The 19,490-nt window shown below is 45.1% G+C and overlaps 1 protein-coding gene across 1 annotated transcript in view; it reads left to right on the top strand.

Annotated features, from left to right (window-relative positions):
- The first annotated feature begins 17,274 nt into the window (after window positions 1–17,274).
- The window catches only part of LOC143283476 (uncharacterized), a 162,046-nt gene continuing 159,830 nt past the window's right edge, over window positions 17,275–19,490 (top strand). The window contains exon 1 of the mRNA XM_076589716.1: window positions 17,275–18,066. Coding sequence (XP_076445831.1) covers window positions 17,275–18,066 — 792 coding nt within the window. The remainder of the gene's footprint in view (window positions 18,067–19,490) is intronic.

Here is a 19,490-nt window from a genome sequence, read left to right on the forward strand (position 1 = left end):
GAATGAATATTTTGACATCATCCCACAAAGGGGATTTCAGTGTGTTATGGAGCAGTTCAGAAGTGGTTAACTGAACCAATCAAACCAAACTGTAGTGTTAAAAGACCAACTGACTATGATGACCTCCCACAAGCTTTGGAAAATGAAAACCAGACAAAACAAAACCACCGACCATTTTAGCATCATGGCACAGCACACATTTCAATGTGTCATGGGCATTTCACTGTGGAAGAATCCCCCAGAAACGGTCAGTTGAAAAAGTCAAATCAAAGTAGTGTTTATAGACTGACTATGAGGACTTTCCACAGGCTTTGTTAAATGGAAACCAAACAAAACCAAATCACCAACCAACTAGTAAGCCAAACTGTATAAAGAATTCAAGAAAAGAAATCCGAATACCAAATTATTAAATGTGTGCTCAAGCATCGTCAGTGGGGTTCAGAGAATGAAGGCCTGTGGCAGGATCAGAACAGGCAATACTGAGCACCAACAAAGTGACTCCACGTCAGAGCAAGATCTCCTTTGGTTTGTCGCCTCACGGTGACCTAACATCCCTGCTGGCAATGGTACTGCGACTGACAAACTTGGGTGTGACTGTACGGGGGTTGGAATAAACGGTGTGGAGGTAGGCAACAGTACTGAAATAGCGTGGATGATGGGACAGTGAAAAAACGAAAACAATGCATTTATGTTAATTTGTTATTTGTTGATAGATTGACATAAGTTTACATTTGGGCCAACCGCAAAGTGAGAGCTGTATTATCAATGGTTTCTCCAGTCAATGGAAAACCATTTACAGCTTAGTCTTCTGTGAAGGACTATGACTCTCAAACTAGGAGGCAAAATTGCACTGACTCTTAGTGCTGCAGCCTTGGGGGCTGGTTGGTCTTTGGGAACCATCCCGACGCTGACTGTCCTAAAACCCTGTTGGCCGAGAGTGGGGATGTAACTTGGGCAAGACACTCTCCACTATAATCAAATTCTAGCCCAAATAGTCGGAACAGCAGTTGCCTCCTCTGCTGTTCTGATGGTCACAGTCGGACACGACTGACTCATATTAGTTGATGGAAATCAATTTGTTTTTGAACTGTTCCTGGCGGGTCACACAGGAGAGATTAAGAAAGAATAACTTCAGAAAGCATGATCGCGTACACAACTCTGTCAGAAATGTGGTCCTGCAAATCTCAGCATTGTACTAAATGATTATATATATATATATATATATATATATATATATATATAGAAATGTGGTCCTGCAAATCTCAGCATTGTACTAAATGATTATATATATATATATATATATATTTAAAAAGAGACGGAGAGAAATTTCAAACGGAGCCGTACTTTAGACACACCAACATATTTGTGAAGTTCATAGGTAAGATTCCATTGCCTCAATGTTTCTCTTCATCTCAGACAAGGAACAAAATTGTATGTGTGTACTGTTTTTATGTCTTTAGACACGTACCTTTACGTGAGAGATAGCTCATTGTTTTCCTGTCAGTGTGTGCACTGACAGCTCTGTCGACAACACAGAACCATACCACGTCGCGAAACCATCCACTTGAAAATGTATCTTCTGCGTCAAAACAACAATCCCTGTTAAAATTAAAAAGAAAAAGAAAAAAGTCCTGTGGGGAAAAATGATCGAGGTACTTTGGATTTCCATTCAGACACCGCTCGTCCACAGTGTTTAGCAATTTTGATATTGACTGAAGGAAATCGCTTTCCTGGTAACGATCCTGTCTTAGAACGCGTGCTGATGATGGTATGGGGCTAATAGTTTGGGAACAAGTGGTCACGGCTTCTGCCTCTGTCTCCCACATGACGGAGAGCATTTTGGTTGGTGTTCACACTGTGAAGCTGGAACAGTGTTTGTGATGGCTGACAGTGTCTCAGTGTTGGAGACATAGCACATTGCGTCGGAATTTGATGAAGTTTGATTTATTTAGAAATCCAAATCAACCCCCCCCCCAACCCTCACCCACGATGAAGACGTAACACACTGCACTGGAAAGTTAAACTCTCTCCATACGAACGGCGAAAGAGACGACGTTAACAGCGTTTCACCCCAATTACCATCATCAAAATATTGCAAGTGGAAGGCTCTTATACTGAAGAGGTGAATGTTGACAAAGAATACAATTCTGACGACGGAAGCTAAAGGTTGGGTCATTCAGACACTCACTGGACATCCGAGGGGTCTGTGTAGAGGAGGACTGGCCGTACTGAGTGAGTTAACAAAAAAATAACACTTTTCCTACACACACGTTGAGGACATAACACATTGCACTGGAAATTTGAGGAAGCTTGATTTAAACATCCAAAGCAAACAAACATACACAAAAACTTCTTAGCTCACATAAACATAAACAGCTCAAAGAACACAAATAAAACTCACCATATACACTAAGCAGTAAGCCTTCATCAACCGCCTTTTCTAGACAAAACAAAATAAAAGTAACCTTCTCCACACACACATAACTGAACAGCTGAAAGAGGACAAAAAAGAAAACATCAACTACCACATGAAGTATGCAGTTATGATAGTTGTGTCCGACTATGACCATCAGAACAGCAGAGAAGGCAACTGCTGTCCCGATTATTTGGGCCAGCGTGTCTTGCCCAAGTTACACCCCCACTCTCTCGGCCAAGAGAGTTTTAGGGCGGTCGGCGCTGGGACGGTTCCCAAAGGCCAACGAGCCCCCAAGGCTGCAGCACTAAGAGCCAGTGCAGTCTTGCCTTCTAGTTTGAGAGTCATAGTCCTTTACAAAAGACTAAGCTGTAAGTGATTTCCAATTGCAATGGATAAACCATTGATAATACAGCTTATATTTGCTATTGGCCCGACTGTAAACTTATGTCAGACTATGATATAAGCTGAGTGTTGGGCCTACGAACTATGCAGTAAACCTCCATCAACCGCCTTCTCTTGACCAGCTGTGTAATTATTTCCTTTGTATCCCCCGAAAACGCAGTATGGCTGCCTACATGGCGGGGTAAAAACGGTCATACACGTAAAAGCCCACACGTATACATACGAGTGAACGTGGGAGTTGCAGCCCACAAACGAAGAAGAAGAAGAAGAGGAAGAAAGATTTCCTCTGTATTCCCTTGGTTCCTTCTTGCACAGTGTGTCCCCAGTGAGCAAGGTCCTCAATGACTCAGATTTCCCGTCATCGCAGGGGAAGAGGGCTGAAGTAAAGACACGTCTCCCAGCGTTGTGGATGCGTGGACTTTCGGAAGTTTGAAACCCGAGGACAAGTCAAAAGACTCCAATATTTGTTCTCAGTTCGAAACCCACGTAGATTAAAGAGAGGTGCAAAAAACGTATGGCTCAACACCTGCGACAAGCGTTTTGAAGTGATGAATGAATGATCATAGATACTTTCATCATCTTCTTCTTTTTCTTCGTGGGCTGCAACTCCCACGTTCACTCGTATGTACACGAGTGGGCTTTTACATGTATGACCGTTTTTTTTTTTTTTTTTTTTTAATTTTTATTTTTTTAGCCCGTCATGTAGGCATCCATACTTTGATTTGGGGGGGTAGATACTTATATAAAAAAGAATATAAGCCCCCTGAATCAGCGTCTGCAACATTGTAATCATTGCTATCATTTCATTTGTAATTCTTCGCCAAAACAGGAAAACAAAGTATTTTTATGCGATGGCGATGGGGCAAATGCTGTGTGCGCATACATCCAGCTTCTGTTTGGGAAGTTTCTCTTACAACTGAAGATGAGAGAAACGTCTCTCTCGCACTTTTTTAAAACAGTAGCAAAAATTTATTACATGTAATGTTTCCCGAAGTCAAGCACTTACAGAAAAGAAAAAGTAGAAGAAAAAAAGCTTCCTCAGTTGCCTGTGAATCATTTCTCTCCCTCTCTCTCTCTATCTGTGTGTGTGTGTGTGTGTGTGTGTGTGTGTGCCAATGTGCGTGGTGTGTGTGTGTGTGTGTGTGTGTGTGTGTGTGTGTGTGTGAACTGTCCGCTGTTCAGGCATTTTGGTTGTTTGTAAGTTCAAGTGTTGTTTCTATGTGACGCTGTGAACAAACAACCTTCGTGTGGAGAATTGTTTTTACGCGCCCTAAAAAAAAAAATCAAGTTTATTCTTTCATACAATCGCGGACAACTCATTTATCAGCGGCCTTGTGGAAAACAAATTAACACAACATTTTTTTTCTCCCCAAATGTACACACTTTTCACTCCCAGGATCCTAACACCCTACTACCCCTCCTTAAAATAAACGATCCAACAACCTACTTCCCTCCCTCCTCTCCCTCCCCACCTTAACCCCTCCCCCCCCAACCCCCCCCCCTCCCCGGGCAAAAAAAACAACACCCCAAACAAAACAAAAACAAAAAACAAAATAAGAGCAAAACCAAAATATTATAAAAACATCACTCCCCAAAACCCAGACGAAAACAAAAACACAGCTACCATCACAAACCACTGAGAAGTGCTCCAACCGAAAAATAAAAGTTTTGCCATAATTCATCATCACCCTGGCAGCTATTGTTGGCACGACAGACAGACAGACAGACAGACAGACAGACAGGCCACGAAGAGGACCAACCCCCAATCCTCCCCCCCTAACCCCCTTCCTTGATCATCCACCTTCTTAATTCTCATCCCCACCACCCGCACTCCCCTCCAAACACACTCACCCTCTTCCCTCTAGCCAACTCCCTCAGGACAGAGGAAGATGAGTCAGCCGAGGTCTGGCACCAAGTAGACGCAATTGACTAAGTACGCGGAGTCGAACTCAGTAACTGGATCCCGTGCCAAGAAACGCTTGCCAAACTACGTGCCAGTCTTGTTAAGCGGTACCATCCACCGCCCCCTCCCCACCCCCCACACCACACTCCGCTACACATACATGTGGACCACTTTGTATACCACATCCCCACCCCCCAACCATTACACATACATGTATACCACTTTGTATATCACATCCCCACCACTCACCACTACACATACATGTATACCACTTTGTATACCACATCCCCACCCCCCTCTTTTCCTTCTCTTCTTCATCTTCTCTGACACTTAACCCTTTCGCCGCTAGTCAATATAGAGTGCAAAATTCCCTTGTGCTATAAACACAGAAAATATGGTTGGTGTCTAAGAATAGGTGGGGATTTCCCCTGTCATATGTAGAAAAATATGACCTGTCCTACCACCGAACATAAAGAGCAGTAGGTTCATGGATAACAGACCCATGATCTGGTCACCCTTCAGTGACATGGGTCATCTACCTAGCTGCTGCTTAAATGAGAGATTGGCAGTGAAAGGGTTAACCTCCTTCGTTTTCCGTTTCTTTTCTTCGTCACTCCATGGCTGTCACGTTGGTAAGTAATGTGTACGCTGTGAGTGTCAGACTGTTCGATACACTCGAACTAGCTTTTATTCTTTTGAATTCGGTTGACAACAACAGAGAGAGAGAGAGAGAGAGAGAGAGAGAGAGAGAGAGAGAGAGAGAGAGAGAGAGAACGAACGAACGAACGAAATTTTATTTCACGAGGGTAAGGGAATAAGCACAATTGCTTTTTTTACACACAGCCCTCTGGGGGGAGGGAGGGGCGGGAGTAAGTTCAGTGCATGCACAAAAGCAAATTCTTCACACACACACACACACACACACACACACACACACACACACACACACACACACACACACACACACACACACACACACACACACACACACACAAAATCCCTTGCTCCCCCACCCACCCACCCACCCTCCCAACAACAACGACAACAACAAAGGTAAACATGTACATCACATGCTTCAATACATCAACAGCATATATGAATGGTACAAAGACATGTACAAATTATACATTTATGGAGGAGATAGAAAGTAAGGATGAAGGAAAGAAGAAGAAGAAGAAGAAGAAGAAGAAGAAAAGAGAAAGACTGGGTGAAGAAAAGAGAGACAGGTAGACCCGACAGAAGCAGAGACAGATAGACAAAGATAGAGAGAGAGGGGGAGAGAGAGAGAGAAATAGAGAGAGACAGAGAGAGAGAGAGAGAAAGAGAGAGAGAGAGAGAGAGAGAGAGAGAGAGAGAGAGAGAGAGAGAGAGAGAGAGCTAAAACAAAAACACCAGACAAACAAACAACAAAAAAAAAAAAACAACTCTGAACATGCTACTCAACAGGACTGAAGACTCAAGAATACTATATCACTTTACATGAAAAATGAACAAAGCCTCTCCTTTATTTACTTATGGAAAATTAACAAAGCCGCTCGTTTTATTTATTTATTTATTTATATTTTAAAATCAATCGACGCTTCAGATAGGCACTGTAATGCGCAGCCCAGCGTCGGCGCGGTGTTCTGATGCCGTGTACGACACTGACTTCATGATTGGCGATTTGTGCTTGATTTGGTAGTGACGTACCAAAGAGCCTATATCCGTCAGAGGAAAGACTCTTTCATCTGTGCATACCGGGTGAAGCTGCCAAAACCATCTATTCCAGAATACAATATTCCGGTGAAATAAACCATCACCCCGGCTTATTGATTCTCCTTCACAGACTGGAGTCCTTCTGGACCAGCTTGGAACAATTCTCTGACTGGCTGGCTCCATTCCTCACGTTTCTCAACTACTGAGCACGCCACATTTTACCGTACATACTTGTAATCTTTAGAAAAAAAATCTATTTTTTATGGATATATTCCTTGGCGTGCTGGTACCCACTAGAAGAATTCATACAGCAGGCTACTCCTGCCCCTGAAACTGTGACATTCACCAGAATTCGGTTAATATCCGGAAAGAAAGAAAGAAAGAAAGAAAAGTTTCCCCACCATCAACAACTCCCCATTGAAAGTCTAGTCTATGTATGGATGTGCCAATGGTCACAGGTTCACGCAAAATAGTCTATGGAGAGAGAGAGAGAGAGAGAGAGAGAGAGAGGACACATCTGCCAGGAAGCACACACACACACACACACACAAAAATCGCACAAATGACTTATTATGATATGATATGATATGGATACTTACTTATATAACGTCTCACTCACTCTCTCTACTGTCTCTCTGATATCTTGGAATACTGGTTTGATCTTGATTATAAATATGACCGCATATTTCTTCTTGTTTTTCTTCTATGATCATGTGTACGTCCCCCTTCATGAGGGGGCAATGGCTCATACGTGAATAAATTACCCGTATCCGTATAGATCTCTCTCTCTCTCTCTCTCCCATGTGTGTGTGTGTGTGTGTGTGTGTGTGTGTGTGTGTGTGTGTTCGTGTGTGTTCGTGTGTGTGTGTGTGTGTGTGTGTTCGTTCGTTCGTTCTTTAGTTTAACGTCTTTTCACTGAAAACTGAAACTATTCTCAGCCGAAAGACCCCAATCCCCACGAACTACCGGTGCTAAAAATGTCATGCCTTTTGCCACCGAACATTCTTTTGTTTGTTTGTTTTTTTTTTGTTTTTTTTTTCTCAAGGCCTGACTAAGCGCATTGGGTTACGCTGCTGGTCAGGCATCTGCTTGGCAGATGTGGTGTAGCGTATATGGATTTGTCCGAACGCAGTGACGCCTCCTTGAGCTACTGAAACTGAAAACTGTTTGTTTGTTTGTGCTGTTGTTGTTTTGGGGGTAGGTGGTGTGTGTGTGTGTGTGTGTGTGTGTGGAGGGGGGGGGGGGGTTGGTAGGGGGGATGTGGCGTGGGGCATGGAACTCGTTCTGTACACTTGCATCGAATTTTGTATTAACCCTTTCACCGCCAGACTCGCATGTATGCACAAGCTATTGGTAGAGGACACATGTCACAGAAGGGTGACCAGATCATCGGTCTGTTATCCATGAACCTACTGCTCTTAATGTTCAGTGGAAGGATAGGCCATATTTTCTACACATCGCAAGGGTAATCCCCAGCTATTCTTAGACACCATATTTTCTCTGTTCATAGCACAAGTGAATTTTGCACTCTAAATTGACTGGCGGTGAAAGGGTTAATCATAGATATGGTAGGAAAGGATACGCATCTAATCTCGTACACTTCCCCACTGCTCCCTTTTTTTTTTTTTTAATTTTTTTTTATACGAAATCTCGTCGTGTGTAGAACAGTCAGTTGTTGCTTCCAGTGATTTTTCTTACAATGTTAGCAGACTGCCGACAACGAATTTATTCGTTCTTTACTGGTCTGCGCTTGTGGGCTGCGATTCCCAAAGGGTTCTTAATTTTACGTGCGCAACTAAGTGGATGTAGCACATGGAACCTCGACTTATCCTTACACCTCGAAAGACTAGCACCCAGATCACCAGTTATAGTCTGGTGGAGGGGTGGTGGGGTGGTGGTGGTGGTGGTGGTGGTAGTGGTAAAATTTCTTTCTCTGTTTTACCACTGATGGGCCATTGCTCCACATAGACTGATGTTTTACCACTGCATGGGCCATAGCTCCACATAGACTGGTGTTTTACCACAACATGGGCCATAGCTCCACATAGACTGGTGTTTTACCACAACATGGGCCATAGCTCCACATAGACTGGTGTTTTACCACAACATGGGCCATAGCTCGACATAGACTGGTGTTTTACCACTGCATGGGCCATAGCTCGACATAGACTGGTGTTTTACCACTGCATGGGCCATAGCTCCAAATGGTGTTTTACCACAACATGGGCCATAGCTCCACATAGACTGGTGTTTTACCACTGCATGGGCCATTGCTCCAAATGGTGTTTTACCACTGCATGGGCCATAGCTCCACATATACTGGTGTTTTACCACTGCATGGGCCATAGCTCCACATATACTGGTGTTTTACCACTGCATGGGTCATAGCTCCACATATACTGGTGTTTTACCACTGCATGGGTCATAGCTCCACATATACTGGTGTTTTACCACTGCATGGGTCATAGCTCCACATAGACTGGTGTTTTACCACTGCATGGGTCATAGCTCCACATAGACTGGTGTTTTACCACTGCATGGGTCATAGCTCCACATAGACTGGTGTTTTACCACTGCATGGGTCATAGCTCCACATAGACTGGTGTTTTACCACTGCATGGGTCATAGCTCCACATAGACTGGTGTTTTACCACTGCATGGGTCATAGCTCCACATATACTGGTGTTTTACCACAACATGGGTCATAGCTCCACATAGACTGGTGTTTTACCACTGCATGGGTCATAGCTCCACATAGACTGGTGTTTTACCACTGCATGGGCCATAGCTCGACATAGACTGGTGTTTTACCACTGCATGGGCCATAGCTCCACATAGACTGGGATGATGATTTTGGCTCTGGCGTCTTCTAGGACTGAGGCAAACTGGCGTTGATGAGCTGTCTAATTAAGGGCTGTTAATTACAGCTGGCGATCACTCAGAGGACCTTTTCACTGGCGATGAGGTAAAGTATTGATAGAATAAAAAAAGTATAAAAAAAGCACGCACGCACACACACACACACACACACACAACACACACACACACACACACACACACACACACACACACACACACACACACACACACACACACACACACAGGAAAAAAAGAGAGAAAAAAAAGAAAAAAAAAAGAAGAAGAAAAAATAAAGAAATACACAGAGAGAGACAGAATCAGACTGAGTGAGCGTGCGAGCGAGCGAGTGAGCGGGAGCCCTCGAAAACGGAGTATGGCTGCCTACATGGCGGGGTAAAAACGGTCATACACGTAAACGCCCACTCGTGTATATACGAGTGAACGTGGGAGTTGCAGCCCACGAACGATGAAGAAGAAGAAGAAGAAGAAGAGAGAGAGGGGAGAAAATTAAAGCATCGAAGACTTGTAACATGCTTTGGGGATGTGCCTGTGTGCGTACGTGCGTGCGTGCGTGCGTGCGTGCGTGTGTCCATGCGCAGGGGAGCATGTGCGTGTGTGTGTGTGTGTGCGCGCGCGCGCGTGTGTGCGTACGTGCGTGCGTCCGTGCGCAGGGGAGAATGTGTGTGCGTGCGCGCGTGCGTGTGTGTGTGTGTGCATCCGTATGCGCGCCGGTGTGGTTTGATTCGTTAAAAAGAAAGTATTTGTTTATCATACATATTTGATACTCAGAACTGTATACTTGCACCCCATCCATACCTCCCCACAACTTCCACCCCCGCACACACTGACACACACACACACACAACCGAGGTCCCCAGTGCAACATTCACTTAGCGCTGGAAAAAGAACCCACAACAAGTGAATTGTCCGGACCATCCTGCGTAGCCACTTTAGGAATAACTGGTGAGAATGGCTACATCTGGGACGAGAGGAAGACAGCATCCATCAACTGGGTCGAACTCAGCAAATCATCATCCTCAGAAAGCGCACAGGCCACTGCCAGCTCCTCTCCCATCTCTGCAAACTGAAAATATCCCACACAGACCAATGTCCGTGTGACACCGCTCCTCAGCCTCCAGTCCTTGTCCTCTACACGAAGAGCTGAGGCGCCAGATTTGGCCCAGTCCCGCAGCACTCCAGAACAAGTTGTGGGGAACAACCGGTTACAGAGCTCCAGCGGACTGCGGACTTCGTCCTTCACTCCGGAATAACCGTCTGAGATCATGGCCTGCGAGCGCTGAAGAAGCAGAAGAAGAAGTAGACATCCATACATAAATGCATACACACAGACAGAACATACATACACGCATACATACATACATACATGCATACATGCATACATACATACATACATACGGACAGACAGACAGACAGACAGACCGACCATGGGCGTCATGTGGTCAGCGTCAGGGATGTGCAGACAGACAGACGGACAGACATACAGAACATACATACATACATACATACATGCATACATACATACATGCATACAGACAGACAGACAGACAGACAGACAGACGGACAGACAGACAGACAGACAGACAGGACATACATACATACATACATACATACATACATACACACAGACAGACAGACAGAACATACATACATGCATGCATACATACAGACAGACAGACAGGCAGACAGACACGGACACACAGACAGACAGACGGACAGACAGACAGAGACAGACACGGACAGACAGACAGACGGACAGACAGGACATACATACATACATACATACATACAGACAGACAGACAGAACATACATACATACAGACAGACAGACAGACAGAATATACATACATACATACATACATACATACATACATACAGACGGACAGACGGACAGACAGACACGGACACAGACACAGACAGACAGACAGACAGACACAGACAGACAGACACAGACGGACAGACAGACAGACAGGCAGACAGACAGAACATACATACATACATGCATATAGACAGACAGACAGACAGACGGACAGACAGACATGGACACGGACACGGACACAGACACAGACAGACAGACAGACAGAGACAGACACAGACGGACAGACAGACAGACAGAGACACAGACAGACACAGACCGACGGACGGACAGACAGACAGACAGACAGACAGACAGACAGACAGAACATACATACATACATACATACATACATACATACAGACAGACAGACAGACAGACGGACAGACAGACACGGACACGGACACAGACACAGACAGACAGAGAGACACAGATGGACAGACAGACAGACAGACAGAGACAGACAAACAGAGACACAGACAGACACAGACCGACGGACGGACAGACAGACAGAACATACATACATACATACATACATACATACATACATACATGCAGACAGACAGACAGAAAGACAGATAGACAGACAGACGGACGGACAGACAGACAGACAGGCCACAGGCATCAAGGGGTCAGCGTCAGGGATGGGCAGACAGACGGACGGACGGACGGACAGACAGACAGACAGACAGACAGACAGGCCACAGGCATCAGGGCTTCAGCGTCAGGGATGGGGGCGGGGGGGGGGGGGGGGGGGGGGGCTGATGGATGAGGCACGTGGCGCGTTGCGTGTGGCTGGTCAATGGGAAGCCGTGGGTGCTCTTGGGAGGGGCAGGCGGTCTTCTTCGTCGATCCATAATTCACCACCACCACCCCGCCCCTTCCCCCCTTCGCCCTTCTTTCTCACCCGGCGCTCCCTCCTTTCCTCAACTCCTCCGTCCCTGCCCCCCCCTCTCCCCCCTCCATCCCCCGCCCCCTCCCTCTCTGCAACCCTCCACGGTGCCTTGTGACCCTGTGTGATCATCGCCTGTGTGTGCAGCTGGTGACAGAGAGAGAGAGAGAGAGAGAGAGAGAGAGAGAGAGAGAGAGAGAGAGACAGACAGACAGACAGACAGAGACAGAGAGACAGAGACAGAGAGACAGAGAGAGAAACAGAGAGACAGAGAGACAGAAAGAGAAACACAGAGAGTGGGGAGAGAGAGACATAGAGAGAGAGACAGAGGGAGAGAGAGAGAGAGAGAGAGAGAGAGAGAGAGAGAGAGAGAGAAAGAGAGGCAGACAGAGAGACAGACAGAGACAGAGATAGTGAGAGATTGATCGATATATAGATAAATATATAAATACGGATGAATAGATAGATCGATCGATAGATAGATAGATAGACCGAGAGAGAGAGAGAAAGAGAGAGAGAGAGAGAGATACAGAGACAGACAGAAAGAGAGAGACAGAGACAGAGACAGAAAGAGAGACAGAAAGAGAGCGAGAGAGAGAGAGAGAGAGAGAGAGAGAGAGAGAGACAGACAGACAGACAGACAGAGACAGAGAGACAGAGACAGAGAGACAGAGAGAAACAGAGAGACAGAGAGACAGAAAGAGAAACAGAGAGAGTGGGGAGAGAGAGACATAGAGAGAGAGACAGAGGGAGGGAGACAGAGAGAGAGAGAGAGAGAGAGGGAGAGAGAAGGAGAGAGAGAGAGAGAGAGACAGAGAGACAGACAGACAAAGATAGCGAGAGATTGATCGATATATAGATAAATATATAGATACGGATGAATAGATAGATCGATCGATAGATAGATAGACCGAGAGAGAGAGAGAAAGAGAGAGAGAGAGAGATACAGAGACAGACAGAAAGAGAGAGACAGAGACAGAAAGAGAGACAGAAAGAGAGAGAGAGAGAGAGAGAGAGTAGACTGGCGGACAGAAAATTTGAAAGGGAGCAAGAAAATATAACAAACAACAAAATAAATGAAACGACCGACAGAATGCAAAGCACACAACAAGAAAGAAATAAGACGAACGAACTAAGAAAGAAAGGAAAGTCAGACAGAAAGAAAGAAAATACGAGAGAAAGAGAGAAAGTAAAAACAGAAATAAAATCAATAAAGAAAAGACAGACAGATCAAAATAAGAAGACAGAAACAAAGAAAGGAGAAAAGAACTGGAAAGAAGGAAAGAAACAAATAATGAAATATTTGTATTTGTATTTCTTTTTATCACAACAGATTTCTCTGTGTGAAATTCGGGCTGCTCTCCCCAGGGAGAGCGCGTCGCTACACTACAGCGCCACCCACTTTTTTGGGGTATTTTTTCCTGAGTGCAGTTTTGTTTGTTTTTCCTATCGAAGTGGATTTTTCTACAGAATTTTGCCTGGAACAACCCTTTTGTTGCCGTGGGTTCTTTTACGTGCGCTAAGTGCATGCTGCACACGGGACCTCGGTTTATCGTCTGATCCGAATGACTAGCGTCCAGACTACCACTCAAGGTCTAGTGGAGGGGGAGTAAACATCGGCGGCTGAGCCGTGATTCGAACCAGCACGCTCAGATTCTCTCGCTTCCAAGGCGGACGCGTTACCTCTAGGCCATCACTCTACTTTAATAGAAAAGACAAAAGAAAGGAAGACTGAATGAAAAAAGACAACCAGAATATGTAACACTGAGAAAGAAGAAAGAAAAAAGAACAAGGAAATATGAAAGACAGACAGAAAGAAAGAAAGAAAGAAAGAAAGAAAGAAAGAAAGAAAATAAGGAAATGCTAATTCTCTCGTTGGAAAACAACCTCGTACAATTTGTTAAATTGACAGCGTAAGGCTGAAAACAACAACAAACAAACAGCCCCCTTCACACACACACACACACACACACACAAAGGGAAAAAAATAAAGGAGGTTGGGGGTGGGAGGATTGGGGGGTGAGGGGGAAAGGGGGAGGCAGCAACTGACCGGTGTACCAACCTCAAACTACCCCCTGTTGCGTTTTACTCCGGGGTCATTCTGGGACAGCGTCGAATGACCCCTTGGCTGGTCAAGTTCGATACCCCTCTCCCCCTTCGCCCCCCCTCACCCCCACCGCCCCCACAGTTGGAAGTTACCCACTTTCTGCGGGTTCAATGGAGCTATTGACAAAGCAGAAAGGACGTAGTTCTGGGCCAGCCTTTACTGACCCCCCAACCCCTCCTCTCCATCATAACTTCACCGACGTAAACGTGGGGATGTTCTACGTTGGTTGCATGCATCGATTCTAACTGGGCCCGTTTTACCCCGGAGATTATTTCAAGCTAGCCTAGTTCAGATTTATTTGTTGTACCCTCTGGGTTCATTCCAGGTTGGTCTTCTACATTGACCCGGGGTTTAATCTGGGCTAGCCAGATTTGACTCTGGGGTAAAAATTGACGGGGGTGCGAATAGAGTTGTGACACCAGGGATTCGTCATAAAGATGCACAGTGGTTAACAAGAAGTATGACTATCCTCCTGTCCCAATCCGCCACTCGTGTGGACAGACAGACAGACAGACAGACAGGCGAACCGAACTTCTTACACCCCCCTTTTAAAACTGAGCGTGTGACACCAAGTAACACGTATGTTTCAGCACTGTATGCCTTTCTCTGAAGCACTGCACTGGCTTCCTATTGAACAAAGAATAAAAGACAAGCGGGTTTCCAGTCTCTTCTTTCTGGGGCTCTGCTTCAATGTTTATGTGGTCTTGAGTCGAACATGTAAGTTCTATCTTCTGCTGATGGCAGAATCTTCTGAAACCTACAGTTCAACAGCGAGAAGTAAAATGGAAAGGCCTTTATTTCCTCAGCTGTGATAACTGGAACTCACTGCTGGAGATTTTTCTGATCTCTCAAGTCAACAGATATGCAGACCTGCTGGTAACAGAACCCCTATCGTGTGTATACGCATGTAAAACATTAAATGTGCCCCTGAAAAATCCCTAAATCTACTTCAGCGTTCGGTGGTTTATGGAGACAATGACATATCCTGCATGCACATCACTTCTCGAAAACGGATTATGGCTGTCTAGATGGCGAGGTAAAATCGGTCATATACATGAAAGCCCTCTTGTCCATCCATAAGAGTGAACGTGGGAGCTGCAGTCTACGAACGAAGAAGAAGAAGAAGAAGAAGAAGAAGAAGAAGAAGAAGAAGAAGAAGAAGAAGAAGAAGAAGAAGAAGAAGAAGAAGACAACAGCAACAACAATTGTCTGTTTCTCTTCGCCACGGTCCGGCGTCATTCTCCTTCAAAACAAATCTAGAAACGTTTAAAAACAACAACAACAACTATCTTAGTTTAGTTTCTAATGCATTCTTCTACTCGATATACCATACTCCTTTTAACGTCCCTGTATTCTCCGAAACTGTAGCCAGATGCTCACGCTCGCGTGTGCGTGTGAAGTGAAGTGAAAGAATGGATTCTGAGTGTGAGATGCGAAGAGTGTGGTATGCCTTTCTGCGAGTCTTGTGAAGGGCTTTGGTAGTTGAAAGAATATCAATAAAAAAAAAAGTTCTTCTTCTTGTTGTTCTTCTCGTTCTTGTTCTTGTTCTAGTCGTTCATGTTATGATGATGGTGATAATAATGATAATGATTAAGAAGAAGAAGGAGAAGAAGAAGAAGAAGATGATGATGAATGATGAATGATGAATGATGATGATGATGATTACTATCATCAGTCTTCGTCGTCGTCATCTTGGTTGTCACTTGTTATTGTTGTTAATCGTTCCTGTACTTCAGTTACTTGAATTGTTCTTGTGGATTCATTGAAGAGCATAAGGGGCACGGGTTGTGGTTTAACAATACGGTAGTTTTATCAGTGCTGTTGGCTTTGGTGGGCTACCTACAATTTGTACTTCCGAGCGTTGTACTGCGCTATACAATTCCGCTTGTAACGATCAACAGCCGGCGGATAGTGTGTCAGAGCCTTCATGCAGTATAGTTTTTATTGTCATCATTTAAAAAAAGAAAAAGAAAAAAGAAAATTACTCTCTTTCTAACTGAAACAAGTTCATTGTATGCCTGATATCGGCTGGTATTATCGACTGAAATTTGTCATACTGTGCTTTTAGTTCTTCGTGTTTATGTTTATGGGAAGTAAAATATGCGCTCAATTGGCGAGGGAAGATGTTTGTTCGTACGTATGTATGTATGTATGTATGTATGTATGTATGTATGTATGAGAAAGGGACACACAGAGAGAGAGAAAGGGGGGTGGGAGAGAGAGAGAGAGAGAGAGAGAGAGAGAGAGAGAGAGAGAGAGAGAGAGAGAGAGAACATTTGATCACATCAGTCAATCTTCATGTAGGTATATGTATATAGATAGATATATAGATAGATATGTAGACAGAGAGAGAGAGAGAGAGAGAGAGAGAGAGAGAGAGAGAGAGAGAGAGAACATTTGATCACATCAATCTTCATGTAGGTATATGTATATAGATAGATATATAGATAGATATGTAGACAGAGAGAGAGAGAGAGAGAGAGAGAGAGAGAGAGAGAGTAAAAAAAACAAAACCCAGCGATCCTCCAACCCTCTTTCCCACCCTCCTCCTCCCTTTCAAATCCACGGAAGCGAAACGACTGTCAACACGAAAAGCACGTGGCCGGCGGAGGGGGAATTCCAGCGGCCTGAAAAAAGAAACAAACCAAAAAAAAAGGGATACCCCAGCAACGTCACGACACAAAGCTGCGCGCGCAGTAACACGACACTCGCCCGTGGAGCAACTCAGTGGTTGTCTTGTCAGCCAGCAGTGTGGCAGACGATCTTTTTTCGTTCATTCGCTGACTGTTTGGATGCAATTTTCAGTGCGGCGTATCTTGAGAGAAAAATCACCACAAACAAGGTTGTGTCAGTGTTGAAAAGGAAGCAGTTCTAAGTCAGACTGTTCCGGTGAAATGAGATGAAGCGGGCAAAATGACTGACGACGGACTTACCACTCGCGGTTCCATCGAACGCACGCCACCACCAAACTCCGTTGTTCGCCGTACTGCCAGTCTTTCGCGTGCAGCAGCAGCAGCAGCAGCATTAGAGCGACACAGCTAACACAGCAGCGGACTGGAGTCTGTGTGACAGTGGCTATAGAAAAGCCCCATACCCGCTCAGTAGTTGGAGGAGGAGGAGGAGGAGGATGGCCGAGCGGAATAATATCGTGGAAGACTGGCTTCGGTCGTTGAACCTGGCGGAGTACACGCAAGCCTTCATCGATAACGGCTACGATGACTTGGAAGTGTGCAAGCAGATCGGGGAGGAGGACTTGGACGCGATCAAAGTGGACAAGCAGACCCACCGGGACAAACTGCTGCGAGCTGTGCAGGTCCTGAGGGAGGAGGGTGGTACAGCCGTGTACTTCACTCTGGAAGAAACGGACGACGTAGATTCCGGCACCGGCACCTCTCCCAGAACCAGTGTGACTATGAAGGGTGGGGGTGGTGGGGGTGGGGGCGGGGGGTCGGACACGGGCGACAAAACCAAAACGACAAAACTGAAACCGGCCGCGTCTACTGATGTCAGTCACTGTGGCGGGGCGGCGGCCAGCGGCGGCGTCGCTGATGGGGGCAGTGGCAGTGAGAAGCTGGGCAGTTCGTCCACCACAGTGCAAGACTCGGAGGCACTGCTTCCAGAACTTCCCCCCGCGACAGGCGTCGTCGGCGTTGGCGGCGGCGTCCCACCCGCGTCACAGACACTGTCCTCGAACCCCGGCTCCATGGCTCTGACTGACTCCAGCTTACATCTGTCCCACGGGACCATGGCGGGGCTGGAGGGGGGGGACTGGCTCAGTGGGGGTGCGCGCCGTATGGATGCTTACGACATCGGCCAGAAAGCCCTGTTCAGCTTCACCAAGGTGCACCTGAGGAACATGCTGAACGACAAGCTGTATGAAGACGAGGTGTATCTTGCCAACCCACCTTACACCACGCAGGTGAGTGTGGCATCTGTGGGTTTTGTCTTGTTATCAGAGTTGTCTTCAGTGCATAGCTGCCTTGGTGAACTGGTTAATCAATCTGATACAGCCACTGTTGAAGTTTTATTGTTATGTTTGGAAGGTGTGTTCCAACATACATGTGTCAACACGAGAACAATTTTTTTTCTATATGTGCACAATCACAGAGAGATGCTGACACATTACAGACACAGACACAAAACAGACATGCACACACAGACATACACACAGATGCAGACACACACAGACACACAGACACAGACGCACACACTGACACACACACAGAGACCTGCTACATATTTTTAATATATGCACACACAGTCACAGACAGACAGACAGACACACACACACACACACACATGTATGCACACACATACACACATGTATGCACACACATACACACACAAAAAAAGATACAACATATTTTATATATATGCACACACACTCATACACAGATGCATATACACACACGCACACACACACACACACACACACACAGAGAAATATACTTATGTTTTTGCTTTCCCAACTGATTGAGTACTCAGTGAGTGTATAAGCTTAAAGAACATGAAGAAGGAGGAGGAGAAGAAGAAGAAGAAGAAGAGGAGAAAGAATGATTTAATTATGATAATGATACTTATTTTGATTTGGTTGTACTCTTACTCAAGTGTATATGGAGAACATATGTTAAGTGCTTGCTTCATTGTGTGTGTGTGTGTGTGTGTGTGTGTGTGTGTGTGTGTGTGTGTGCGCGTGTGTGCGTACATGAGTGTGTGCCTGTGTGTGTGTCTTTGTCACAATCAGTTGAGATGTGAACTGATCATTATTATTTTTTTTCAAAATGCTGTTTGACAGAATGTGATAAACAACTGTGACTTGCAATGAATTGTTTTTAGAAACAGGCACTGTCAAGAGGGCCCTCCAGAACTTGTGTTGCTGAGTTAGTAAAGTTAGTCTGTAACTGGAACACTCTTTGATTGTCAAACACTGTCTGTCTATCTGTCAGTAAAGAGTCTGCATGTCAAAGTGGCTGTTGGAAAGTTTAACAATGGGATAAGGGAATTCATAACATAGTACCGAGCAAATATATATATACCCATTTCATTTCAAACATTTTTATAGAGGGGAAAGAAAAGGAAAAAAAAAAATTCACAGACCAAGAACATGGAATTCTGATGTAGCAAAAGTTGCAGAAACAGTGCCTTGTTTTTGTTGGTTTTTTTTATGTGAAATTTATTTATTTATTTATTTTATTGCTGTAACAAAAGAAATTTTTGTACTCAGTACTCAGGTCTTCTGTACTATGTTTGTGGCATTAGTATTACACCTCTGGCTGCTTATCCTGAAACTTTCCCATTACTCACACCTGTTCTGTCATAGTCATAGTTACTGGCAGTCCACCA

This window comes from Babylonia areolata, chromosome 6 (genome assembly GCF_041734735.1).
Source record: "Babylonia areolata isolate BAREFJ2019XMU chromosome 6, ASM4173473v1, whole genome shotgun sequence".
Classification (NCBI taxonomy): Eukaryota; Metazoa; Mollusca; class Gastropoda; order Neogastropoda; family Buccinidae; genus Babylonia; species Babylonia areolata.